General features: G+C 28.8%; 1 protein-coding gene across 2 annotated transcripts; it reads left to right on the top strand.

Annotated features, from left to right (window-relative positions):
* The first annotated feature begins 111 nt into the window (after positions 1-111).
* Positions 112-20,424, top strand: LOC145744136 (cytoskeleton-associated protein 5-like). Of its 2 annotated transcripts, none has more exons than XM_082562249.1 (43): positions 112-231; positions 1,145-1,335; positions 1,616-1,819; positions 2,152-2,323; positions 3,687-3,816; positions 3,994-4,091; positions 4,436-4,552; positions 4,794-4,988; positions 5,193-5,357; positions 5,749-5,877; positions 6,182-6,319; positions 6,525-6,577; positions 6,686-6,851; positions 7,000-7,145; positions 8,031-8,157; positions 8,267-8,419; positions 8,548-8,673; positions 9,161-9,297; positions 9,659-9,833; positions 10,165-10,278; positions 10,559-10,690; positions 11,079-11,285; positions 11,669-11,848; positions 12,239-12,355; positions 12,511-12,660; positions 13,354-13,557; positions 13,927-14,062; positions 14,543-14,736; positions 15,139-15,335; positions 15,721-15,885; positions 16,074-16,173; positions 16,469-16,572; positions 16,845-16,956; positions 17,341-17,528; positions 17,884-17,953; positions 18,047-18,121; positions 18,406-18,546; positions 18,626-18,739; positions 18,817-18,906; positions 19,203-19,329; positions 19,396-19,463; positions 19,580-19,696; positions 20,209-20,424. In XM_082562249.1, exons 1-43 carry the CDS (start codon positions 178-180, stop codon positions 20,320-20,322), a joined length of 5,892 nt encoding a protein of 1,963 aa, XP_082418375.1. In that variant the 5' UTR covers positions 112-177; the 3' UTR covers positions 20,323-20,424. The 2 variants fall into 2 exon arrangements, with proteins under 2 accessions (XP_082418375.1, XP_082418376.1); XM_082562250.1 differs by having other exon boundaries at positions 6,182-6,295.
* Positions 20,425-24,869: the final 4,445 nt, after the last annotated feature.

Consider the following 24,869-nt stretch of genomic DNA (forward strand, 5'->3'; position numbering starts at 1 on the left):
ACATAAAATAACAAAAATTCGTGGCGTGGCTATTGTCACTTTGAGTCGTTATAAAAAATCCTGTTGCCATTTTTAAATATTTTAGTTTTTGTTGAAAAACAGTTAAAAAAATTTAAAAATAACCAAAAGAAATTGTATTTTATTTATTTTTTTTTCGAGTTTTGTTTATTCTTTAAAATGGAAGACGATGAATGGAAAAAATTGCCGACAGATCAAAAACTACAACATAAAGTAGGACATTTTGTTTTATAAAACCGGCAGCGACAGCGTCGTGCTGCCGCTGCTGCTTGCTGTCTGTCGTGTGGTCAGAGACCTCCTGGTCAAGGACCTCCTACAGCACTACACAGCTACATGAGGTCGTGGGTTCAATCTCCACTGCTCCCATGCTGTAGCTTCCTTTATAGGCTATAAACAGTATGAACTACTGCTGAGCCAACAATTAATCAGCAATTTAATTTTTAGGCAATCCAATTATAATTTATAATATCCCAAACTGCCAAAGGTAACTTTAGACTGGGTTGGGGTAACTAATGTTACTCTTTATTTAGGTCGTTAAGTTAGCTTTCCCACATCAAGGACAAACTTATTCATTTAAATAAAAAAAATAAAGTTTTGTGCCTAATTTGTTAATAGTCAATATTTCTTGACAAAATTTAAAGTAAAATAAACAAAACTAAATTTGTGAATAATGTGCAAATATACATTATTATTTATCAGTTTATTTTCTGGGTCACGATTAAAAATTTATATATGTTTAAAAAATTACTAAAAATGGATATATGGATATAATTTAAAATTACATAAAGTTACAAAAAAAAGAGTGTGTATATATATGTTAAAATTTAATCAACAAACTGAGAATTTAATATCTACTTTCTAACAAATGATATTTTTTTGGTCCAATCCTAAAATATATAAAGTAGAAAAGTAAGTTAAAATAGCCCTTGTTAAGCTTATTTATTTTAAATTACCTTAAAGTTTATAAATATTCAATATCACAATTAAATAGTTTAACTTATGTTTTTTCTATAAGTTCTTATAATTGTATAAGTTGTTCCATTTATGATGTCTAAACAACAGAAGTTAAATTTATGCTGTTAAATTTACCAAATGTTTTAAGTTTATTTTTATCATTATATTCTAGTCATGGAAAGCTAGAGCAGAAGGATATAAGGAATGCATCAAAAATTTTGCAATATATGAAGAAAAAAGTCCAGAATTCGCAAAATATCTTGGCCTTGTGAAGAAATTTGTCACAGATTCGAATGAATTAAACAGGGTTCAAGGTTTACAAGCTGCTATTGTTTTTGTTACCAATGCTGCTGTAGCAGGAAAGTAAGTGTATTTTTTGCATTTTATTTTTTTGGGGTGTAGTGGTTAGAACACTTGGCATCACTACATATGGTCCTATCCCCTTGCTTTTTTGTTCCCCACTGTTTTCATGCTGTAGTGCCTTTAAGTAAAGCACTTTAAACGATATAAACTCCTGCTGAGCCCAAAAAGACTGGGTCAGGGTAACTGATGTAACTCTATGTTTTGGCTGTGAAGTCGACCTTCCCACATCGAGAAAGAAGATATAAAAAAAATCTGTTAAACAAATTTAATTTCTTTGCAGAACTTGTAATGAAGTGGTAGGTGGAGTTATCAGCAAATGTTTCAACACAAAACCAAAACTAAGAGAGTTAGGAATAGAACTTTGTCAACTTTATGTTGAGATCGATAAAAATGAAACAACCCAAGAAGAATTAATAAAAGGATTTGATAATAAACAACCAAAAATCATTCATGCATGTCTCGATGCAATAACTTTTGCTTTAAGGTAAATTTATTTGATTTTTTTGTCATATTAAAAAAAAAAATTTACTAAATTTTTAATAATTTTTCTCTAAATTTAAACTAACGAAATATAATAAGTGATTTATTTGTTTAAACACTTGGCTTCACTAGATAACGTCTTGGGCTAATTCCAGTGCTTTAGTTTTTGGAATGTCAGTCAGAGTTGTAGTGTATACAAATAAAGGGCAATAGGGATTAAACTCAACACCTTATGTAGTAAAATCAAGTGTTTTAACAACTACACCAACTTTATATTATGTAACACGATTTTGAAAATTTTTAAAAACTCTTAACAAATTTTTTTTTAATTTTTAGGGATTTTGGTTCTAAGGTGATACAAGTTAAACCATTACTAAAACAAACATTAAAATTGGTGGACCACAGAGACAAAAATGTTAGAGAAGCAACTAAAAGTTTATTTATTGAGATTTTTCGATGGATTGGCCCTGCTATAAAAGCCCCCCTTCAAAATATCAATGCTGTTGTGGTAAGTTATCTTTCTTCTTTTTTTTTTACTCAATGTTGGAAGGTCAACTTTACAATCTAAACAAGGGTAACAATTGCTAACCCAACCCAGTCTCGAGTTGCCTTTTGCAGTTTGGGATATTATGGAATATAATTGCCCGATAATTATGCTCCTGATTAAGTGTTGGCTCAAAAGGAGTTTATACCGTATATAGCGCCCTACTCAAGGGCGCTACAGCATGAGATCAGTAGGGATTGAACTCACGACCACATGTGGTGTAGCAAGTGTTCTTACCACTACACCACGCTGCCGATTGTATATATATAATTTTATTTTTTGATGGGTTTTTTGTTTTTTTAATAATGGCTTTTTTTTATTACAAAATGTGATTTTTTAATATACCGTTAAAGTTTTTACATTCTTTATTCGAGAAATAGGTGACATTTTTTAAACTTTTTTTTATTGAAAACAATAACAAAACTTTTTGTTATTCTAACATCGCTATTGTCCTATATAGTTTTGTGTAACAAAAGGACAAAAGATATAAAAGCTCTTATGCTACAATGTTATAAATTATTTAGCAACTTAGGTTTAGCTATACTTTTAATTGATTAAAGTTTAAGCTTAGCTTTTAAAAGTTTAGGTTGTTTTAAAGTGTTAAGTTTGAAACATTTTATTAAAATTTTTATGAACAGATTTAAATATATCTGTATAATAATTAGACCCTTTTACTCATTGGTTAACTGTTAAATGTCTATTTTAGATTGTTTTTTAGTTTACTGTCTCTTTTAGATTGTTGTTTAACAGGGTATTAGGATATCTTAGAATTCCCAAAGGTTTAGTTAAAATGCAGATTGTCATTAATATAAAAATATTTCTATAGCAATTTTATTAGTAGCTTAACAATAAAAAACTTTCATAATGAGTGAGAATTGTCAAAAACTGTCTGCGTATGAATTAGCAGCCAAAATGCTGCAGATTGAACCTAGCAAAGACGCATTTAAACTTAATAAATCGCCAGTGAAATTAAAAAAGGAATTTAAAAAAAGTCCAGCTGATAAAATCTCTCATGATATTTTTTCTATCAAACCAATACCTTGTGTAAGTTGGAATACAATTTTTTTACCGATTTTGACAACTTTTTTGTAAAAACATGGCAAAAAGTTAGTTTTTAAAAAAAAAGTGTTTTTTAATAAAACATTTTTTAATAAAACAAGTCTTTTTTTCATTCAAATATTTTTTAATTAAATCTTATTTAAAAAGTTTTGCCTTTTTTTATTTATATAATTTTTCTTAATTTTTTCGAATCTTATTTAAAAATCTTAGTTAACACTAAAATATTGATTTTTTAAACTTTTATTACAACTTTTACCATTTATTTAAGTTGAAAGAGTTAGAGGAGGAGTGGGAAAAGATAGGAGGAGGAGGAGGAAAACAAACCAGGTTTATGAGGTCACAGCAGGATCTGAAAGAGAAAATGGAGGAAAAAAATAACCAAAAAGAAGATGACACAAGTAACCAACATTTTATTAAGATTTTTTTCAAAACAAAAATTAAAACTGACCATTTTTTTAATTCTTTTTTTTAAAAACCTTTTTTATAGTATTTCTTTTAAAGTAAAAACTTTTTTGAAAGCAACAACTTTTTTGTTAAGCAACTTTTGGTTAACATTTAACAAATTTATTTTTTAGGTGAAAACATTGAACCAGAAAATCAAATTGATCCGTTCGACTTGTTGGAACCTGTAGAAATAATATCACAACTCCCTAAAAATTTTTACGAACAAATTGTAAGGCATAAAAGAGTCTGTTAAATTAGTTGTATATATACTTTACAACTTTTAAACATATATACTTTTTAATTTCAGACTAAATTTTTTGATAACTTTTACAATTTTACCTTTACAAAGTATATTTATTTATTTATCTAGACTATATAGAACTTAATATTTAATATATTTTCAACGATAGGCTAATATAATTTCTTGATTCTATTTTTTTCATCACTTTTACTTTTTTCTGTCCCATTATTTTTAGACACTTGTACAGTATACATAATTATATTTTCTTTTCACCTATGCTTTTTTTAAACAACATGTGTTTTAAACAAATTTTTTGTTTTTAAATTTTGCAGGAGGCAAAAAAATGGCAGGAAAGAAAAGAAATGTTAGAAATTTGTACAAAATTAACTCAAAACCCAAAACTTGCAACACAATCTGAATATGGAGACTTTGTTAAAGCTCTAAAAAAGGTCAACTGTTCAAATTTTATTTATTCTTTGTATTAAAAACATTTTTTTTTAATTATGTTTACTTCGTTTAAGTTGTGTAATATCTAAGGGTATAGGTTTAAATTCAACTTCTAAAACAATTTAATATTCTTAAAAACAGACATAAGTCTAAACTATAAAAGTTTTAGGTTAACTTTTTTTCAAAGTAGTATTTTTAAAATAAACAATTTTCTTTTTTTTATACAAAACATATTATTTGCAGGTTATAGCTAAGGATACAAATGTCATGTTGGTTACCATAGCGATAAAATGTATTGGAGGCTTGGCTTCGGGCTTGCGTAAAAAGTTTCAACCGTTTGCTCTACTGACACTGGAGGCGCTGTTGGACAGGTTTAAAGAGAAAAAAATCACTGTGGTTACAGCACTAGAAGAGGCGACAGATTCTGTGTTTTTAACAGTAAGATTTTATTTGATTTTCTAAAATATTTTTTAAAACTTTAAATTATTTACAAATTTTTTATCCATTTTTTTTTAACTTTTTATTTTTTAAAATTAAAAAAATTTTTTTATATATTTTTTTTACTAATCACAATATACTTACGTGATATTTGTTACCAATTATTTTATATTTTGCTGACATAGTTTATTGTTTTATTTTTAGACAAACATCCCGGCTATAAGTGAATCCTGTGTTGAATATTTGGCAAATAAAAACCCATCCATTCGAACTCAAACTTCTTTATTTTTGGCTCGTTCTTTTGCGAAAACAAAATCAAATGTTTTCAACAAATCTTTGATTAAAATTTTCACTCAAGCTTTGCTGAAGGTAATTTTTTACACAAATAAAATATTTAATTTTATGACATCGTAAAAGTTTGTGTTTTAGTTATATACTTTATCCTCGATCTTGGAAGGTCGACTTCACCACCTAAATATAGAGTAACATCAGCTACCCCAACCCAGTCTCAAGTTGCCTTTGGCAGTTTAAGATATTATAAATTATAATTACCGGTCAATAATTAATCTTCTTGTTTTAACTCAGCAAGAGTTTGTACAGTTTATAGTGCTTAACTTAAAAGCGCTACAGCAGAAGAGCAGTGGGGATCAAACACAAGACGTCATGTTGTAAAGCCAAGTGTTTTAACCACTACTCCACTCCACACCACTAGTAACAAGTGTGATATTACACTTAAATTAAAACTGTTGTAATATTACAGAATGTTGATCATGGAGACGTTGGTGTTAGAGAATCAGCTTATAAAGCAATTGGAATGTTGTTGAAAATTATTGGAGAAGGAAAGATGCAACCTTTTATTGCTGATCTTGACAAAATTAAAATGGCGAAGGTAAGATTTTTAGTTTTCTTTATTTTGCTATCTTACATAGTTTTTTTGCTTAAGTCCATTTTGCCAAATTTTTTGGGGGAAATTGAAGGGTATTGTCCAAATAAGGGTTAAAATAGTGAAAATTAATAAAAAATACCTAATGGTCGAAAAAGGTGATTTCGTACATTTGGTTTTGGTAAAATGTTATTTTTTTTCTTGTATAAGCTAGATTTGCAGCCACTGAGCACATTCCTCAAAAATTGCTTAGTTTTTATGGGTAAATGTAAACTTTATTTTTTATCCTATAACTCTGTTGTTTGGTTAGATTAATGAAAGTGCTGGAAAATGTGAAGTAGAAAATAAAACAGCAGCAAAATCTGAAACTTCAGTTAAATCAACTCCACCTAAAAGCGCCACGAAGACCAAACCTTCTGCCAAGGTGAATTTAAAAAAGATAATAAGAGTAAGTCTGATGGTCATACATTTCATTTTAAAAAAAAAAATTATTTTTTGATAATTTCAGTTTTGTTTTACCGTAGTTAAAAAGAAGTCATATTTACTGTTGGTGTGTTGTGACATTTTTTAGGTCTTAGGTTTAATTCCAACTGCTACTTTGTTGCAGCATTTTTGAGTCAAATTTATTTCTGTAATTTTTATTTTATTTTTAGACCACCAAAGAAACTGAAAAGAAAACGACAAAAAAGAAAACAACCCAAGCAAAGTATTTTTATTTTTTATATTTTAAAAATTTTATGAAAGTTTGTTAAATTTTAAATTTTTTTTATGAAATACCAGACTATTAAAAATAAGATATTGAAAAATTGTTTAGAACAACAGCTCCACCTAGTAGCAGTAGTGAGCCACCACCAGAGGCAGAGTTGAGTGAGGAAGTTGTCGAAGAACAGGTTGCTACGGTGATAACCCCAGAGGTCAGAGGTCAGATCTCAAACTCAAATTGGAAGGAAAGATTTGCTGGGCTGCAAGCTGCGCTTCAAGTAACAAAAAAAAATTAAAAAATTAATTTGTTTAAATAAACAAAAAAAAATTTTAATTTTTGATAAAAAAAACTTTTAAAAATAATTAAAAAACTTAATTTAATTAATAAACAATTTTTAAATTAAGTCAAACTCTTATTTTTTATAGATGTTGAAAATGCAAGAAAATCCACCAGTCCAAGCTTTCATCAAAGTTCTGAGCATTAAACCTGGATTCAAGGATAGTAATTTCAATTGTTTAAATGAAAAGTTTAAAATTGTCAGTTACCTTGCTTTAAATGGAAAATTCAGCAAGTAAGTTTTTTTTAAGTTTTTAAATATAAAGTTGGAGATGTTTTATTATAAATTAACCTTTCTACAGAAATCCAATTCTTTTTGTATATATATATCTTTATCCCCAATGTGGGAAGGTCGATTGCGCTCGATGTGGGAAGGTCGAGTCTCGATGTGGTAAGAGTGAGTCCAACTCAGTCTTGAGTTGGCTGTGGCAGTTTGGGATAATACTTAGATTATAATTGCCCAATAATTATACTGCTGATGAAGTGCTAGCTCAGCAGAAGTTTAAAACGTTATAGCGCCTTACTCAGAGGCGCTACAGCAGTGGGGTGGGGATTGAACCTACGACCTCATGTGTGGTGTAGCAATTGATTTTACCACTACACCAGGCTGTTGGCAATCTTTGATGTGAAAAAGTCAACATCACAGCCTAAGTGTAGAATAATATTTTCTACTCTGACCCAGTCTTCAATTGACTTTGGCAGATATTTTTAAGCATATTGCCTGATAACTAATCTGCCGATTGTTTTTTTTGTTATATTTTAAAATTTATCAAGTTGGAGTAGTTATAAAAATTATGTGGAAAGGTTGACATTACAACTTTAACATAGAGTAACATTTGTTACCCTGACCCAGTCTTAAGTTACCCTTGACAGTTTGAGATATTATTGGTTCTAAATGCTCAATAATCAATCTGCTGATAGTTTTTAGATCAGTAGGATAGGACTGTATTAATATTGCCTTACTCGAAGGCTCTACAGCATGGTGGCAGTAAAAATTTAACCTAGAACCTTATGTAGGAAAGCTATATTTAATAAAAAAATTTTAACAAAATTAAAATTAAATTTCGGAGCTGTTATATTGTTCATGTAGCTGATTCAAAATATAAATTAAACATTTTAGGACAAGTGCCCAGTTATGCCTAATACCAACTGTTGATAAAATTGGGGATTTAAAATGTGGAACCACCGCTAAAGAAGCTTTATCTTCCATGTCTGAATCTTGTGGTTTTCCATGGATAACTGAACAGGTAAAAAATTTTAATTATTTAAAAAAGTCATTTTTACTAAAATTGTAAAATTTGGCTTAAATTATTTTACAAATTAAAAAAAAAATTGGGATAATAATTTTTTTTAAAGATTCTTGACCACTCGATGTCTCAAAAGAATCCAAAAATTCAAAGTGAATCCATTACTTGGTTGACCTCTAACCTTTATGACTTTGGGGTCACGGGATTAAATGTCAAGGTCATTATCCAGAAATGTAAACTTGCATTTGCAGCAACTAATCCTGTAAGTAAAAAATATTAAAATTTTTTTTTAATTTGTTTTCTTAATTTTATTATTTGAATTTAAATTTTTTTAAATTTTTGTTTAAAATGTTTTATTCAATTCTATTTTATGTTATTATAAAATTACAGAATGTACGAACATCAGCTCTAACACTAGTGGGCGTTTTATCCCAATACATCGGGGATAAATTAAAAATGTTTTTCGAAAATGAAAAACCAACTTTAGTGCAACAGATAGATCAAGAAATTGAAAAAGTTTGTTTTAGATATTTTGCAATTTAGTTTAAATGGAAAAATTGTTAAGAAATTTAATAATTACGGTAATTTTACCTAAGCCACATGCCCTAAAACAGCATTTATCTGACAATAAAATGTTTTTTTATTAACCCCCTTTTACCCCACCCTCTCCTCTGAAAAATTATCCTTAAAAAACATTTAAATATTTGTTTTGTTATTTTATTAGTGATAGGACCTTCTTTATTTTTTCTACCCAACCCCCTTCTGACAAATGATCTTTAAAATTAAAAAAATTCATTCTTAAGTCTTTAAAAAATATGGTTTACAAAATTTTGATTTTCAGAAACAATTCAGTTAAATGATTTTTTGTATACTGAATACTCAAAAAGTATTTTTAATGAAACTTTATGATTTAAATCCTTGAATTATGTTTTGTCTAAATGCATTTTGATAATTTTTATTTTTGTTCGCATTTTGAAAAATACAAATTTTTGAATAAATTCAGATGAAAGGGGAATCACCTCCTGCACCCACAAAAGGAAAAAAGAAAGTTTCAGAGAAAAAATTGGACAATGATGCCTCTAGTGATGAAGAGCAACCTGCTGTAAATTTGGACGATCTTATAACAAGAGTTGATATTAGGTAAAAAAGTTAAAAAACAATCTTTTCCAAAAATTAAATTTAGTTAAAAAATATTTAAATTTAAAAATTTTGAAACATATAAAATTACAAAAAAATTAAAAATGGTGTTTTTTACTTCCTTTTACACTCCTTAAACAATGGGTTATTATTTAAAAAATTAAAAAAATTTTAAATTTCTTGATCATAGCAAGAATTGAATTATCTTAAAATTGTAAATTAAAGATGTTTAATATTAAAATTTTAAAAAATTAATAAAAATTAAAAAAAAATTAAATATTTTACTACTTAAAAGTTGAAACAAAGTTTAATAAATTTACTAGTATTGTTTTTTATTTTTATCAATATTTTATTGAATTTTTAGTGACAAAATAACAGACAATCTGTTGACTCAATTAAGTCACAAGGATTGGAAATTAAGAAAAGAAGGATTAGAAAATGTTGCAACTATTTTAAATGAAGCCAAATTTCTTGGTCCCAACTTGGGGGAATTACCTGCAGCTTTAAAGGCCAGATTGGGTGATTCTAATAAAATTCTGGTAAGTTGAAAATTAAAAAAAAATTATTTTAAATAACTTTAGAAAACCTAAAGTTTAATTCTTATTAATTTCTTGCTCACTATGGTGTAGAGTACGAGTTTAAAAGCTTGTTTTGCAAATATAATTAATAATATCCTAAACTGCCAAAGTTAACTCGAGACTGGGTTAAAGAAACAATTATTACTCTATATTTAGGTTGTAAAGTCACAAAAAAATATGATAAGTCCCCATAATTTAATTCCTTGTATTTATGTATGATATTCTATTCACTATTCTACCAACCTGAGTTTTTACTTAGTTTCTAAAAATTATTATAATTAACAAAATTAAGGTAACAACTACATTAAATTTACTGATGCAACTTTCCACTGCTTTGGGACCACATAGTTCAAAACATCTTGGAACAGTGTCAGCAAGTATAATCAACAGTCTTGCTGATAGTAAGGTACCGAGTTCAAATCCTATTAAAGTTATTTTTTTGTTTGTTTTTTTATTTCTAAAATATTGCCCTTCAAACCTATGGTTAAGGTTCTGAGTTTGATACCCAAGCAATCTTTATAATTTTTTATTTTGCACTTTCAGTATATTTTTATAGGAAAATTTTACTCTGTGAAGTTTTTTTATTAAATTCTCGTAAAAAATTATCTAAAACTATATATTTTTTATCTTTTTTTTAATTTTAAATTTTTACCAATCGGAAAATTTTTTTATTACTTTTTCTACAGCCTCAAGTACGACAAACAGCTTTAAAATGCATGGATCAGTGGTTAGAAAATACAAAAATTTCAATGTGGTTTGAAGGAGACACTATGTCTACTGCTCTATCTAATCCTAAACATACTTTACTTAGAATCGAGGTATTTTCTCTTTCAATTAAATAAAACTAAAATTGTTTTTCAGTTAAATTGTGTATCTTTATTTTTCAAAGGTAGACTTAGAAATTTTTGTTACTCTGGTTTAGTATTAAGTTTGCCTTTTTAGTTTTATATGTTGTTGACCTAATTTATTGAAAAAATCTCAACCGAAATGATTAATAGATTTTTTTAGAATTTACTCTTAAGAAATAATTCTGGGGATATTATAAAAACATTTAACTAGCATAAGCTAAACTAAATTTGATCCTTTTACAACTAGCTTAAGTTTGGAGTGTCCACTTAAAAAATCAAATTGATGATGTTTAATTTCTTATTTTATTTGCAAGACTTTTTAGAATTTCTGTAATAAAATCAAAAATTGTTACTTTAGCTTCTAAACTGGCTCGGAGATAAATTAATGTCATGTCCAAAACTTAACTCATCAGCTAGGGAAGGGGCAGAACAATGTGTTCCAATGTTGTTACAATGTTGTGAGGATAGAAGTGGGGAAGTACGAGCCAAGGCACAAGCTTGTTTGCCGGGATTTATCAAACATTTAGGGTTTGAGAAACTTATGAAAGCAACTTCAAAGTTGTCGGTTAGTAGATTTTCAGAAAGTTTTTTTAATTAAATATTTTTTATTTGATTAGTTTTTTGTTGTGAGTTTATAATAAGGCAATAGGTAATTTGGATCACATATGTTGTCTGGTTCTAGACAAAACATAATTACACTATGGCTCTCCTCAGTTCTATTTTTGTCCCAAGAGAATTCTCTCCTATGGTAAACGACTTGTTGTTTTGTCTTAAGTCGGACAACATACGTGACCCGTTAATTTAGTTATGTTATGGTCTTTTTTTTAAGTTCTATAGATAGTTATACTCAGACTTATATAAAAGCTAATATATTAAAAATGACAATAGCTTACTGCCAAGTTAAAATAGGAATTAAAAAATAGGTTTAATTGAAATTTTTGTTTAAAGGCTTCATCCAAAAGCACGATTCAATCTTTATTGGAAAGTGCAAAAGAATTGGTTCCAGAACAACCCAAAAAAACATCGAAAGTTAACCAGGAAGCTAAAAAAACAACAAAAACAAACCAAGAAAAAAACAAAACTGAAAATGAGAAACCACCCAGCAAAGAAAAGAAACCAAAATCTAGTGTAAGTATTGTTAAAAGTTCTTAACCTAGGATGACAAACTTTTTTTTATATTCTTTGCTTTTGCTTTATGCTAAATTAACTTGTAACTTACAAATAACTGATTGTAAAATTTAGTTTTCTCCTCATTTTGTTGCTATAAATGGCTCAAGCTTGAAAATTACAATTGGATCGGAATTAATATATAAAAACTTTTGTATAGTCGCTATTAGTCATATTTTAACTCTCAGGTTTTATCTTAAGCTTTTGTAAGTGATGAAAATTAAACTCAAGACTTCAGATTTAACCCAATGATGTTTCCACATCGAACCTGGGACTTTGTGGTTTTATAATATTTTAAAACTTAGTTTTTACTTAAGATTTGTGAGATTAAATTTTAAAATGTTTTATTAGAAATCAAAACCTACTACTACTTCTACTCCATCTGTTCCTGAGGAGGAGCAATCTTCTCTCTTTCTTTCTCTTCCTAATGGGAAAGAGCAAAGACTTAAAGATGAAGTTAAACTTAAGGTAGCAAAAATATATTTTTAAATACTTTTTATTTTTTAGCTAAAGTAAGACACAAAAAAATGAAAAATTTCTGTTAGAACATTTATTTCTAAATTTAGGGAAAAAAATAAGACAAAAAATAAAAGAATTAAAAAAAAATTTAATTTCTGTCGCAGACAATTAAATGGAATTTTGTTGTACCACGAGAGGAATTGGTTCAGCAACTACAACAACAACTTGCGACAAGTGTTTCACCAGCTTTGTTATCAGAATTATTCCACAAGGATTTCCAGCATCATATAAAGGCTATAACTTTACTAACTCAGGTATTTTTATATTGAAGATATATTGTTAAGCATAAAAAGTTCTAACAAATATTTATTTGTGACCCTAACTTGCATTGTTTTAAATTTAGGGGTTTATAAATTGGACACATTTAAATATTGTCTATTAAGCTGGGGCACCGTGGTGAAGTGGTAAGAACACTTGCTACACCACACATGGGGTCATGGGTTCAATCCCAACTGATCTCATGCTGTAGCGCCCTTGAGTAAGGCGCTATAAACGGTGTGAACTCCTGCTGAGCCAGCAACTAATCAGCAGTATAAATATCGGGCAATTATAATCTATAATATCCCAAACTGCCACAGGCAACTTGAGACTAGGTTAGAGTAACTGATGTTATACTATGTTTAAGTCGCGCAGCGACTTTCCCACATCGAGGATAAAGATATATACAAAAAATATAAATAGAAAACTTTGAAAGTTATTATTTGTCTAGTAGTGTGGTATATTGGTTATTGCATAGAACTTTTAGCCAAAAGGTGACAGTTTGAGTTGCACTAATGTCACACTATTTCACCATTGAGCCTGGTGTTTACAAATAGCTTAAACACGTCACAACAGCACACCCTTTTCAATAAAGAATATAAATCTCTAACCTTATAGGATGATACGGAGTAAAAAAAAAACTTCAAAATTTTTTTTTGTATGTAATTTGTAAAACTTTTTTATTTTAGGCATTATCAACTAACTTTGAAAAATTAATTGAAAATTTGGATATTTTGCTTCGATGGCTTACTTTAAGATTCTATGACAAAAACACAACAGTTCACATTAAATCGTTGGATTTTATTTCAAATTTGTTTGAAAAGCTAATATCGACGAATTATCGATTTTCTGAATATGAGATATCAGCATTTTTGCCCCATCTTATAGTTAAGGTATGGCATTCTAAAAAAGTTTAATTTTTGGTAAAAAAAATGTCTGTAAATTTGACATGAAAAACATTGTCAAAGTTTTTTTCTCTGTTTTGAGAAAAATTTTTAAATTTTACTAAGAAAATTTTTTATTTTTTTACTAAAGATTATTGTTATATTACCAAAAACCATTTTATTAATTAGCCATTTGACTAAAAACCATATAAAAATGTCATTTTAGTGACGGTAAGACATTTTTATTAGCTTTCTTCTGCAAAATGTCTTAAAATTTAAAAAAAAAATGTTAAACTAAATTTCAGTAATTTGACATTTTTGAGATTTATATATTTATAAAACCACTTTGACAAATTAATAATTATGACATCACAACAGATAGGAGAAAGTAAGGAGAATATACGCAAAGGAGTTGTTGGGATTTTAAAGCAAGTTTCACTCATGTATCCTGCCAGCAAGTTGTTTAATTTCGTGATGGATGGAATTAAATCAAAAAATTCAAGACAAAGACAAGGTTTAAAATACTTTTTCTTAAATTTTTTTTTCATATTTATTTTTTTTTAATCAGGAAAACACTTCAAAGCCCAACATTTTGTTGTTACTTTTGGCAGTTTTGCCTATTTATTAACTTGTCAAACATTTTTAGCTTGGCCTTAGTTACAAACCCTTATGACTCATACAATATTACTATGAGAGCCGTAAGAATTGAACCCAGGACCTTATGTTGCAATGCAAAGAGCTCTAACCATTACTCTCTAAATTACCAAGTTTTTATTTAATTTGTTGTTTCATTAAATGATTTTTTAATCATGTACTGCTAATTGGTTTTATATTTAACAACAGTGAGCACTTTTACTAACTTACTTAAGAATGTTTTATAATATGCAAGATGTTGAAATCAAACCAAAGATTTCAGTTTTTAATTTTCAAGAATTTAATTTTTTCAAGAAAACCTTTTCTCAATATAACCTCATTATCTACTTTGTTGTTTAAGAATGCTTGGACCACTTAAGCCATTTGATAGAACAACACGGTATCACAGTCTGCCAACCTACTCCAGCAAAAGCTCTGAAAGAAATTGCCACAAATATTTCCGATCGAGACAAAGATGTTCGCTCTAGCGCCCTCAATGCAATTGTGGCTGCTTATAATAAGTCGGGAGATATAGTTTTCAAGCAAGTTGGCAAGGTTTAATATTTTTACTTTAATGTCATATTTTTGTTATTATCGCTAGTTAAGGACCGGCCCTATGGTCTGCATTTAAACTTTTTTGTCTGGTTATTATTAAAGCAGTGTGATTTAGTCAAAACACTTGGCTTTACTACATGAAATCCTGGGTTTAATCCCCACAGTCCCCAATTTTTTTGCTGTAGATACTTGAGTAAGGTAAAATAAACAAAATAAACTTTTGAAAAAATTTGGTAGATATGCTATCAGGCAATATTATAATCTATAACATCCCAAACTGCCAAAGTCAACTTAAGACTGGGCTAGGATGACAAATGTTATCCGTTGTTAAGGCCGTGAAGTTGGCCTTCCCACATTAAGGATACAAACGCACTAAAAAGTTTTTATTTTTGACAATTGCAGTTAAACGAAAAAGATATGAGTATGTTGGAGGAAAGAATAAAAAGGTCAGGGAAATTTCAGGAATCTGTTCCATCTGAGGGAACCCCAAATAAAATACCAACTAACAACCAGAAAACTATTCCAACCAACCAAAAAAGACCACCCAGCAACCAGAAGCCTGCACCATCAACAAATAACCAGACTACTAAATCTGAAATGTAAAAACAAAAAAATATTAACAATTTTGATAAAAAAAATTCTAATAAAAACAAATCATTTTTTTGTATATATCTTTATCCTTGATGTGGGAAGGTTGAATGCGCGACTTTAACATAGAGTAACATTAGTTACTCCGACCCAGTTCAGGATATTATATAGATTTTAATTGCCCGATAATTATGCTACTGATTAAGTGCTGGCTCAGCAGAAGTTCATACCGTTTATAGCGACTTACTAAAGGGCGCTACATCAGAAGAGCAGTGGGGATTGAACCCAGGTCCTCATGTTGGTGTAGCAAGTGTTTTTACCACTACATCACGCTGCTGTTATAAATTGAAATATTAAAAAAATTAAATTTAATTTTATTAAAAAAATAAACTTTAGTCCTCCTGAAAATAAGAGCAAGCAAGATTGGGAATTAGAGGTTCGTAATATGTTCCTGGAGGAGCATGGGATTGACATCCGGCCTTCAACCTCCGAGTTTACTCAACAAGAGGTTGACGAACTCTTACGACCTTTCACCTTTCCACCGGATGTCCAGGAACTTATGTAAGTGATGTCATAATGCTTTTGTGTTATAATGTGATATATATTGTGATGTCATAATATTTTGATGTCCTGATAGTATGATGTCATAATTTGTGTTGTAACTTCGATGTTCTGATAGTATGATGTTAAAATTTTGTGATGTCATAAAATGTCATTATAGTGTGATGTCATATTTGTTGTTTTTTAAGGGATCAATATAGAGTGAAATTCTTATCCCCAAAAATTGATGAATTGATCTCCAAAACTTCGAATGTCAGTGTTAAAGAAAGCATTCCTGCTTTAAGAAAGGTTTTTACTAGTTATTAAATTTTGATAATCTAACTATATGTTGGAGATTCTGTTTTGTTAATTGCTTTAAAACGGCTGTGTTGTAGGGTTTACTATGCATTCAAAAATTTTTTTTAACTTGGTTAGAATTTTAGTTGAAAAATTGGCATTAAAAAATATTACAAAATGACATTATTGGGAATCAAACATAAGACCATATGCCCTTCAATTTTATTAAACTGCATTGGAAATCAAACCTAGGATCTTAATGGCGCCACAACATGTCAACAGTTGAAATTGTTTATTTTTTTTACAGATATATCAACACTTCACAGATGAACATGGTTCTGAGTTATTTGTTGGAAAAATTGACAAATTACTTGGTTCTTACACTATCCAACTCAGGATGATTTTGGAATGGTAAAAATAAAAAAACTTATAAATAAATACAATATTTTGTTATTGGCACGCTATTGGAATATATAATTCTAAATTTAAGTTTTTTGCCATATAAAGCTTTTTTTAATAATTTTGTATGTGAAACTGTAAAACTATGATCTAAATTTGATTTCAACACTGGTTAATGCATACCATTTTTAAATATGATACCAGTGATTTAAAAATTGAATTTTACTCTTAGGGTCATATTTTATTTCCTGTAATATTTGTGATTTATTTTATAAACTTTTAAGGTATTTGCCATATTTTGCTAAAGACGAAACCTTTCATGCTGGAGGTTCGATCTCAATTTCCCAAGTTGAATTTGAATCTCTTTGTAAACTTTTATTCTCCGGTTTATTTGAGGTAGGTATTGGTTCTAATATTTTTGATGTATAAAATATTATTAACTTTTTTAATTCAAGTTAATCCTGGCTACAGTTAAGATAATGTAAACTGAGTTAATCTAAATTTTATTTTCTTGAAGTTTATAAAAATTAAATTTATTGGGCAATTATAACTATTTCTATTTTTTACTTACATATAGTTTGGTTAACAATATATATAAATGTCCAACTTATAAGCCTAAAAAGTAAGCTTAACTGTTGTTTATGGTGCACATGTAAGTTATTGCTGGCTAATATTAGTTAAGTTCATTTATTATCTTACAGCAATTTAAATGCAAAATGTAATCCAGGTTATCAACTGGTCACAATTAGGTTAAAAAAATTTTTATTTGAAATAATTTAGATTTCAAAATCAAAAGATGCGTTACATGAAGCGACAACGAATCAACTGTTCGGTCTTCTACGTTTAATATTTCAACTTATGATACATAAAGACCTTAATCAACTACCAGCAAGAGATCATTTAGTTAGAATGATAAATATGATCGTGCATAACTTCATGACTAATTCTGACATGACATCTTTTCACTGGTAAGTTTTTTATGTGATAGAAAATTAATTTTTGGTAATAAATTTTTGTAATTTTTTTTTGTTTTAGCTTTTTAGTACAGATAAGGTGTAACTTTAAAGATATAAAACTAGGCTTATAATCAAACTGTAAAATTGCCAACAACATGGCCTAAACATAGGGTAACATTTGTTACTCCGATTCACTCTTGAGTTGACTTTACCAGTTTGGAATGTTAGTAATATAATGGCCCAATAATATAACTGCAAATTTGTTTTTGCAAAAGTTTATATCATTTATAAAGCCTTTTGTAAAAGTGCGACAGCATAAAAGTAGTATGGATTCAAAATTTTTTTAAATTTATTTTTTTATTTTTAGTGCAATGATTAAAACATTGCAGGATTGTTTAGAATTAGAGATGGAGGATTACATTAAAATGTCATGCCGGGTTTGTGCTATTTTTTTATTTATATATTTTAACCTTTGTTTGGGTTTAAGATTTATAAATTAACAAGCGTTTAAAAATGTTTTAATATTTTAGTGCATTTGGAAAGTTGTTAAAATGGAAGCCGATCTACTGCGTCAAGATATTGCTGAAGCACGCAAGTATTTAAGGGTAAGTTAAAAAATTAGCTACAATTTTTTTCATGTTTATTTATCGGTAATATAGAAATGCTAACTTTGGGGCCTCAACATGGATAAATACTAGTTACAGTGACCCAGTCTTGAGTTGGCTGTGGCAGTTTTTACCTGATTAAAATTGCACGATAACTAAATTGGCAATTGGTTTTAAACTTGGCAGGAGTTTATAATATTAAGACCTAAACTCTGGCAAATTTTATATTTTAAACTACCTAAAATTTACCAAATTTTTTTAAAATTTTAATAATATTTTTCCAGTTAAGCGAAGTAATTGAAGTTATGGATGAAATGTGGAGGGCTTTCCCGCCCAGACATGAAGTTTATAAAAAGTTTGGTAACTTGCCTCTTCGTTCAATTAAGAGCAGTTTACTTCTACTTTGTGACATCATAGGACCCACTGTAAGTAATGGATGCCCATAGTTACTTTTGTAAAATTATATCATAAGCTTTTTAGTTTAAATTTATATTTTGTTTTTAGTTTCTTGAGGACACAAAATATGTAGAAAATCGACATAGTTCTGATATTGTGAAAATTATGGTTAAAAAACTGGGAGTCACTACTCTACCTCCTTCGATGCCAAGAAACAAAAACGTAACTACTTTAAATTTCTCTTAATTGACTTTATATTTTGATAAATAACATAGTTCAATTCTTTTTTTTTTTATTAGGGAAACGTTGATGATCTTTGTAAAATCAGCCTAGATGGACAATTGTCGGAAATTTTTAAGAAAATTGGAAACAAGGACCAAACCAAACAAGTATTTTAATTATCTATTTATTTACACTTAATGTGGGCCTACTTTGGCCTTAACATAAAGTAACATTTGCTACCCTGACCCTGTCTAAAGTTAACTTTGCCAGTTAGGGATTTTATTGGTAAACACGTTTTAGTGTCAAAGTTTTTAAAATTTTGATGTTCCTGACATATTATTTTGATTCTTTCTTAAGTATCTCAGTTTTTTTCTGACTAAGTATCGTTACTTTTTTACCAAGACCAATTTTTGCACCTTTAAACTGCTTTATACTTTTAATTTTAACATATTTTATTGTACAGGGTTTACAGGAGTTACATGACTTCAAAAAAGCTAACCCAGAATATAATGTAGATGATAAAATAAATGGTCAGCAAGTAAAATGTTATCGGGATTATATTTGGAGGGGACTGAAAAAGATAAAAGAAGGTTTAAAGAATTTCTTTTTAAAACTAACAAATTCTTGAAAAATTGTAACTTTGAAAAATATTGCAGGCACTGTGGGTAAATGTGAAAATGTAGGAGAAGACCTAAACATGGAAGCAAGAATTGCAGAAATAAATGTAAGTAATTAAAAAAAGTTAATAACAAATTTAATCTAATATTACTTTACTTGTATTTAGTGAAGACATACCTTTTTTTGTTTATATATAAAGTTTTGTTATTAATTTTATTTCAGAAATTTCGAACTGAATTTGACTTACCGTTGGTTGATTATAATAAATATTTATCCATGAATGCTGGTACCAAGATTTTGGCCTCCAACTCTAATACAGCCAATCAACAGGCAAGTCAGGTAACAAAAAAACTTAAAAAATCTCACTCTAGTGGTTTTGTTTGTTGGTTATTTGTTTTATTTGGATTAACTTATTAGGTTTGCAGTTATGTTATTGCCTTACTCCAAAAAACATTTTGTAAAGCTGGCATACTGTAGCCTAATAGTTTAAGAAAATGGTTACAAAAACACCTATGAATTTTATAGTTTAATTATACTAGTGATATTTAAAATAAATAAAATTTGTTTTTACTTTTTGGAATTAATTTTTCCAAACGTTTACTACCGGGTTAATTAAAGCACTATTGAAATGGTATAATCTTAGGCCGGGAGAAAAACCACTTTATGGAATAATTTATTGAACCATTTTGATCAAACTGGATATGGGTAACAAATGTTACTCCATGTTTATGCCGTGAGGTCGGATTTCATACTAGAATCTTGTCGCTAGCCTTGTATAGCTGTTTTAAGTATAAAAATAAACAAAAACTTATGGCTTTACTAAAACCACAAATATTAATTTTTTTGTTAAGTTGGCTTCATCTACCAATGGCGATTCTTCAAACTCACCGGGAGGTGATGTAACATCATCAAGCCTTCGTGAACTTCGACAAATATTCAACAGAATCAAAAACGATCAGCCTTAAAAATGACTGCCTCTAATTCTAGATGTTGTTTTCTTTTCGTTTGATGTTCTATTAATTTGTGTTCCCTGTTTATATGCCTTGTAAAATAAATTACAAATACAATGTTATCTCCATTACTTGTAAAAGACTGAATGGTTTTGTTACTTGGCAAGTTACATAAAAAAAACTTTGTAGGATTAATTTAAAGGCTGTAAGAATAACATTACGAATATTATAATATTACCACCAAACAACGGGCCTAAAATTAAAGCAATTATAGGTTATCTATTATAACACAGTTCATTTTTTATATTTTTTTTTATTATATCTTTATCCTCGATGTGGGAAGGTCGAATGTTCGACGTAAACACAGAGTAACATCAGTTACTCCGACCCAGTCTCGAGTTGCCTGTAGCAGTTTGGGATAATATAGAGATTTTAATTGCCCGGTAATCATGCTGCTAATTAGCTCTGCAGGAATTTATGCAGTTTATAGCCTCTTACTTAAGGGCTCTACAGCATTGGGGACCGAACCCCCGACCTCATGTGTGGTGTAGCAAGTGTTCTTACCACTACACCAGGCTGCCGGCTTAATGTTAAATTTAGGTCATAGGTGGTAATATAATTCTTCGGAAAGGGTGTTGTATTATAACGTGATAGAGCTATTTGTAATGGCAATGCTCAAGAGCAAATAAAATTGGTGCGGCTCGAACTCGAAACGTTTCGGTTAGTAATTCGATGCCTTAAGCGATATATAACGCTACTGAACTTGCGCTGTTACATTTTTGTAAAAAAATATTTCTCTAGCCTATTGCAGACACAAACAGTTAAATCTGGGATCGATTTGACTCGGCCAATCAAAACCAAAATAGAATTGAAATAGCGTTATTGGAATATTGATTAAAACCCTTTTACACTTCGGTAATTTAATTAGCTACATTTTTTTAGTTGTTAAATACAACAATTGCTTTTGCAGGTTTTTAAGCAAACAGCCTTAAACAGTAAGAATAAGTTAGCTATGAATATTGAAAGCAATGCAAAAATGAGTAATTCTGTCCCTTTTACAGTTATATACAAATATAAAATAAAAAAAGAAATACGTTGTAAAAAAGTTTTTTTTTTAAATTTATTAAATTATAATTTTTTAAAGGGGAGATTATGTCTCGAGTTTTAAGAATAGCTATACTTGGTCAAAAAGGAGTAGGCAAAACGTCTTTTATTAATTGCTTTGTCGATCAATTTCGAAGACCAGACAACCAGAATGTGAAAAATACAGAGAAATTACGTTGCCCTGCCAAATGGTATGTTGGTAAACATTTTAATGTTTTCTGTTTATTTATTTAAAGTCGCTATATAGCCGGTATTGGCTCGACAGTTTGGTTTAAAGGCTCGCCTTTTCGTTTAAGGCATTTTTACATCGTTTGCACTTGTGGCCCGCTTTAAATTTAAATAAACATTTTTTAAAACGGTTTAATGTTAATTTTTCGACCAACTTTTAAAGAATATTTGATAAAAACCGGTACAACTATTCCTTGTAAACTTTAGGGTAATTTAAATTGTTAGGTAAATATGCCGTAACATACTATAAAACCGTTACGTGAACATTATTGTATATGTCATTGTTTAACTCGTGTAATAGATTTTTTTTCCCCAATCCAATAATGTAATATTTATTTTATCTTTTTTATTATTTTTATCAATGCACGAAAATTAATTGTAAACATTTTTAAATTGAAAACAAATCAATACATGAAAAAATATTATATAACGCTAATTTGGGTTCAGGTGCACTGTTTTGTTTTCGCCATTTCCCAAAGATGAAAAGACGAGAGAAGAGTTGGTCGATTGCCTTTTTCTCGACGTTCCAACTCTCTCAAAATTTCCTCTTGATTCTCTCGAAGAATGGGAAATAGGTGGCGCTATTGGGGTGAGATCAGCTGACGTGTTTATACTTATGTATGACGTCACACAAAAAACGTCATTTGATTACGTCATAAAAATGCAGAAAGAAATTATGAAGGTAATTCGTGTTATGTTAGATACTCTATAGGTTGCTTCTAAGTTCCTACAGAGTTTCTTAAATGTTATATTATAAATCAATAACACGATTTCTGCCTTATTTTTAAATGGTAAAACACATAATCTTAACAGAAATCAACTAAGCCGTTATTTAGTTGACAAATACTAGCTCTTGCTTTGTTCTCTTTTTAAAAGCTCTGCTTAATCAGAATATTTACTTTTTCAGTCGTTTGCAATAACCCAGATGTCGCCAACTCTTCCGTTCTTTAAAAAAAGAGACAAGGATGACATTTGGAGTAAAATCTCACAAAATGCAAACTTTAAACGTGAAAACAAAGGAATCAGGCGTTTCTGGACGACAAACCGACGAAGATTTGGAAGATCAAAACGCTGCCAACCACAAAACTCGTGCGGTTTAGCTGGACTTATAACCACAGTAATTGAAGCCTCGAGACCTATAAGCGCTTGTAATTCTTATTCTGATATTGGGCAGAAACATTTTAAAAGGCAACCAATTTTAGTCGTGGTTGGAAACAAAATAGATCAGTGTGGTGTTGAAAATATTTTGCGGGAGGTTAATCACAGAGAAACTAACCAGATGGTTTGTAAAATTTGGAAAGCTTTTCATTTTGAGAGTTCTGTGAAGTTTGGATGGAATGTTAGTGCGATAATGCGACAAGTAATAGAGTCATCACATTAAATCCTAGTTATTTTAATCTTCTTCATTATGAATGGATAGGATTTGATTTGTTTGTGTTTTTATTTCAGTTTTTTAAGTTAACTGACGGTTAAAATATAATTCATTGTTTATGTTAATTACTAAATATTTTTATTTGATATAACTATAATAAAAATGTTTAATAATAATTATGATGATTAAGTTATACATAAAAAATATTATTGATGTAAATATTTTAGCTTACTTGTTTTTGTAAGATCAAATGTTAAAACAAAATTTTTATTAATAAATAAATAACGTTTTTAATATTTGTATTGGCTAGTCGAATTATCACCTATTGTTTAAAACCTTTTATTGTAGATTTAAGTAAAAAATTCTTTCATAAATTTACACAACATTAATTTCCAAAAAAATTCAAATATATGGTCTTCAAATAAAATTTACTTTAAAAAATTGAAAACTAAAGTTTTAACATGCGTTTGCTGGGATTTGAACTCGAATTTTATCACGTGAAAACTGCAATGAGTCGAAATAAACTCAATTTTGCTTCAAACCGTAAACAAAGTCACGTGGTTTGTTTTAATTTTTGTGAAATTGTAAATATTTAAAAAAGTTATAACATATTTACTAATAAAGTATCTTTTTTATAAAACAAACATTTAGCCCATTGACTTAGTTATATTTCCTTATCAGCGCTTACTTACGTGAATTTGTGACGTCACCGACCATGCTACTTAGTACGAAAATATTTCAAAACAATCCAAATTTTAAAATATAAAAAAACTTTGCCAATATTAGCACAGTAGCCCAATCAACATATTTTTAAAATATTCTCTCAAATTGTAAATTTTTAAAAAAAGTTATGACATTTTTACTAATAAAGTGTCATCCTTCAAAACACGGTTTTATATATTTGATTAGAAGCACATTGATTTAACTAACATTGTAAAAAAAATTTATTAAAAATACTTAATAAAACAAAAGTTACGTTGTTTTGGTATCTGGCCCATCGACCTAGTTACATTTACTTATCAGCGCTTACTCAAGTGACTTTGTGACGTCACCAACCTTGCTAGTTAAGACCGAAAATAATTTCGAAAAAATTCGAATTTTAAAATAAAAAAAAAACTGTACGAATATAAGCGCAGTAGCCCTATAAACATATTTTTAAAAATTTTGTCAAATTGTAAATATTGAAAAAAGTTATCACGTTTTTATTGCAAAAGTGCTATCTTTTAGGACACGGTTTTATAAAATTTTTTCGAAGCGCATTTTTTTAATTAACGTTGTTCAAATAGAATTTAGTGAAAATACAAAACAAAAGTTATGTTGGTTTTACACTGGCTCATTGATTTGGTAACGTTACCTTATCAGTGATTACCCACGTAACTTTGTGACGTCATCGACCATGCTAGTTGGTACGAAAATAATTTCGAAAAAATCCGAATTTTAAAATCAAAAAGAACTTTACCAATAAAAGCACAGCAGCCGAATAAAAATATTTTTAAAATATTTCGTTAAGTTGGATTTATTTAAAAAAGTTATGACGTTTTTACAAATAAAGTGTCATTTTTCAAAACACGTATTTATATATTTTATAAGAAGCGCATTTACCCAATTAGGTAGAAAAAGAAATTTGTGAAAATACTTAATAAAACAAGTTACATTGATTAGTGTACTACTGTAATGGCGCACAGGTAAGGTGCTTGCTTTCCATTCCTATCATTTCAGTTCGAATACCTCTGTTGATATTCGATTCCAAGTAAAAAATTTTATTTTTAAGTGTCACGTTACAACTAATGTACTTTTAAAAAATTAAGACAAATGGCCAAATATAAAATCAACGTAATTTTATTTTTATAAAGTATTT

The sequence above is a fragment of the Corella eumyota genome, chromosome 2 (genome assembly GCF_963082875.1).
Source record: "Corella eumyota chromosome 2, kaCorEumy4.1, whole genome shotgun sequence".
In the NCBI taxonomy this organism is placed as follows: Eukaryota; Metazoa; Chordata; class Ascidiacea; order Phlebobranchia; family Corellidae; genus Corella; species Corella eumyota.

What these genes read in the sequence shown, in the direction of transcription:
- LOC145744136 (XM_082562249.1), top strand. Translation starts at nt 178, where the DNA reads ATGGAAGACGATGAATGGAAAAAATTGCCGACAGATCAAAAACTACAA. An exon ending in AAAATTTTTACGAACAAATT is followed by an intron (nt 4,092 to 4,435) that starts GTAAGGCATAAA and finishes TAAATTTTGCAG; the next exon opens with GAGGCAAAAAAATGGCAGGA. An exon ending in CAAGAATTGCAGAAATAAAT is followed by an intron (nt 19,464 to 19,579) that starts GTAAGTAATTAA and finishes ATTTTATTTCAG; the next exon opens with AAATTTCGAACTGAATTTGA.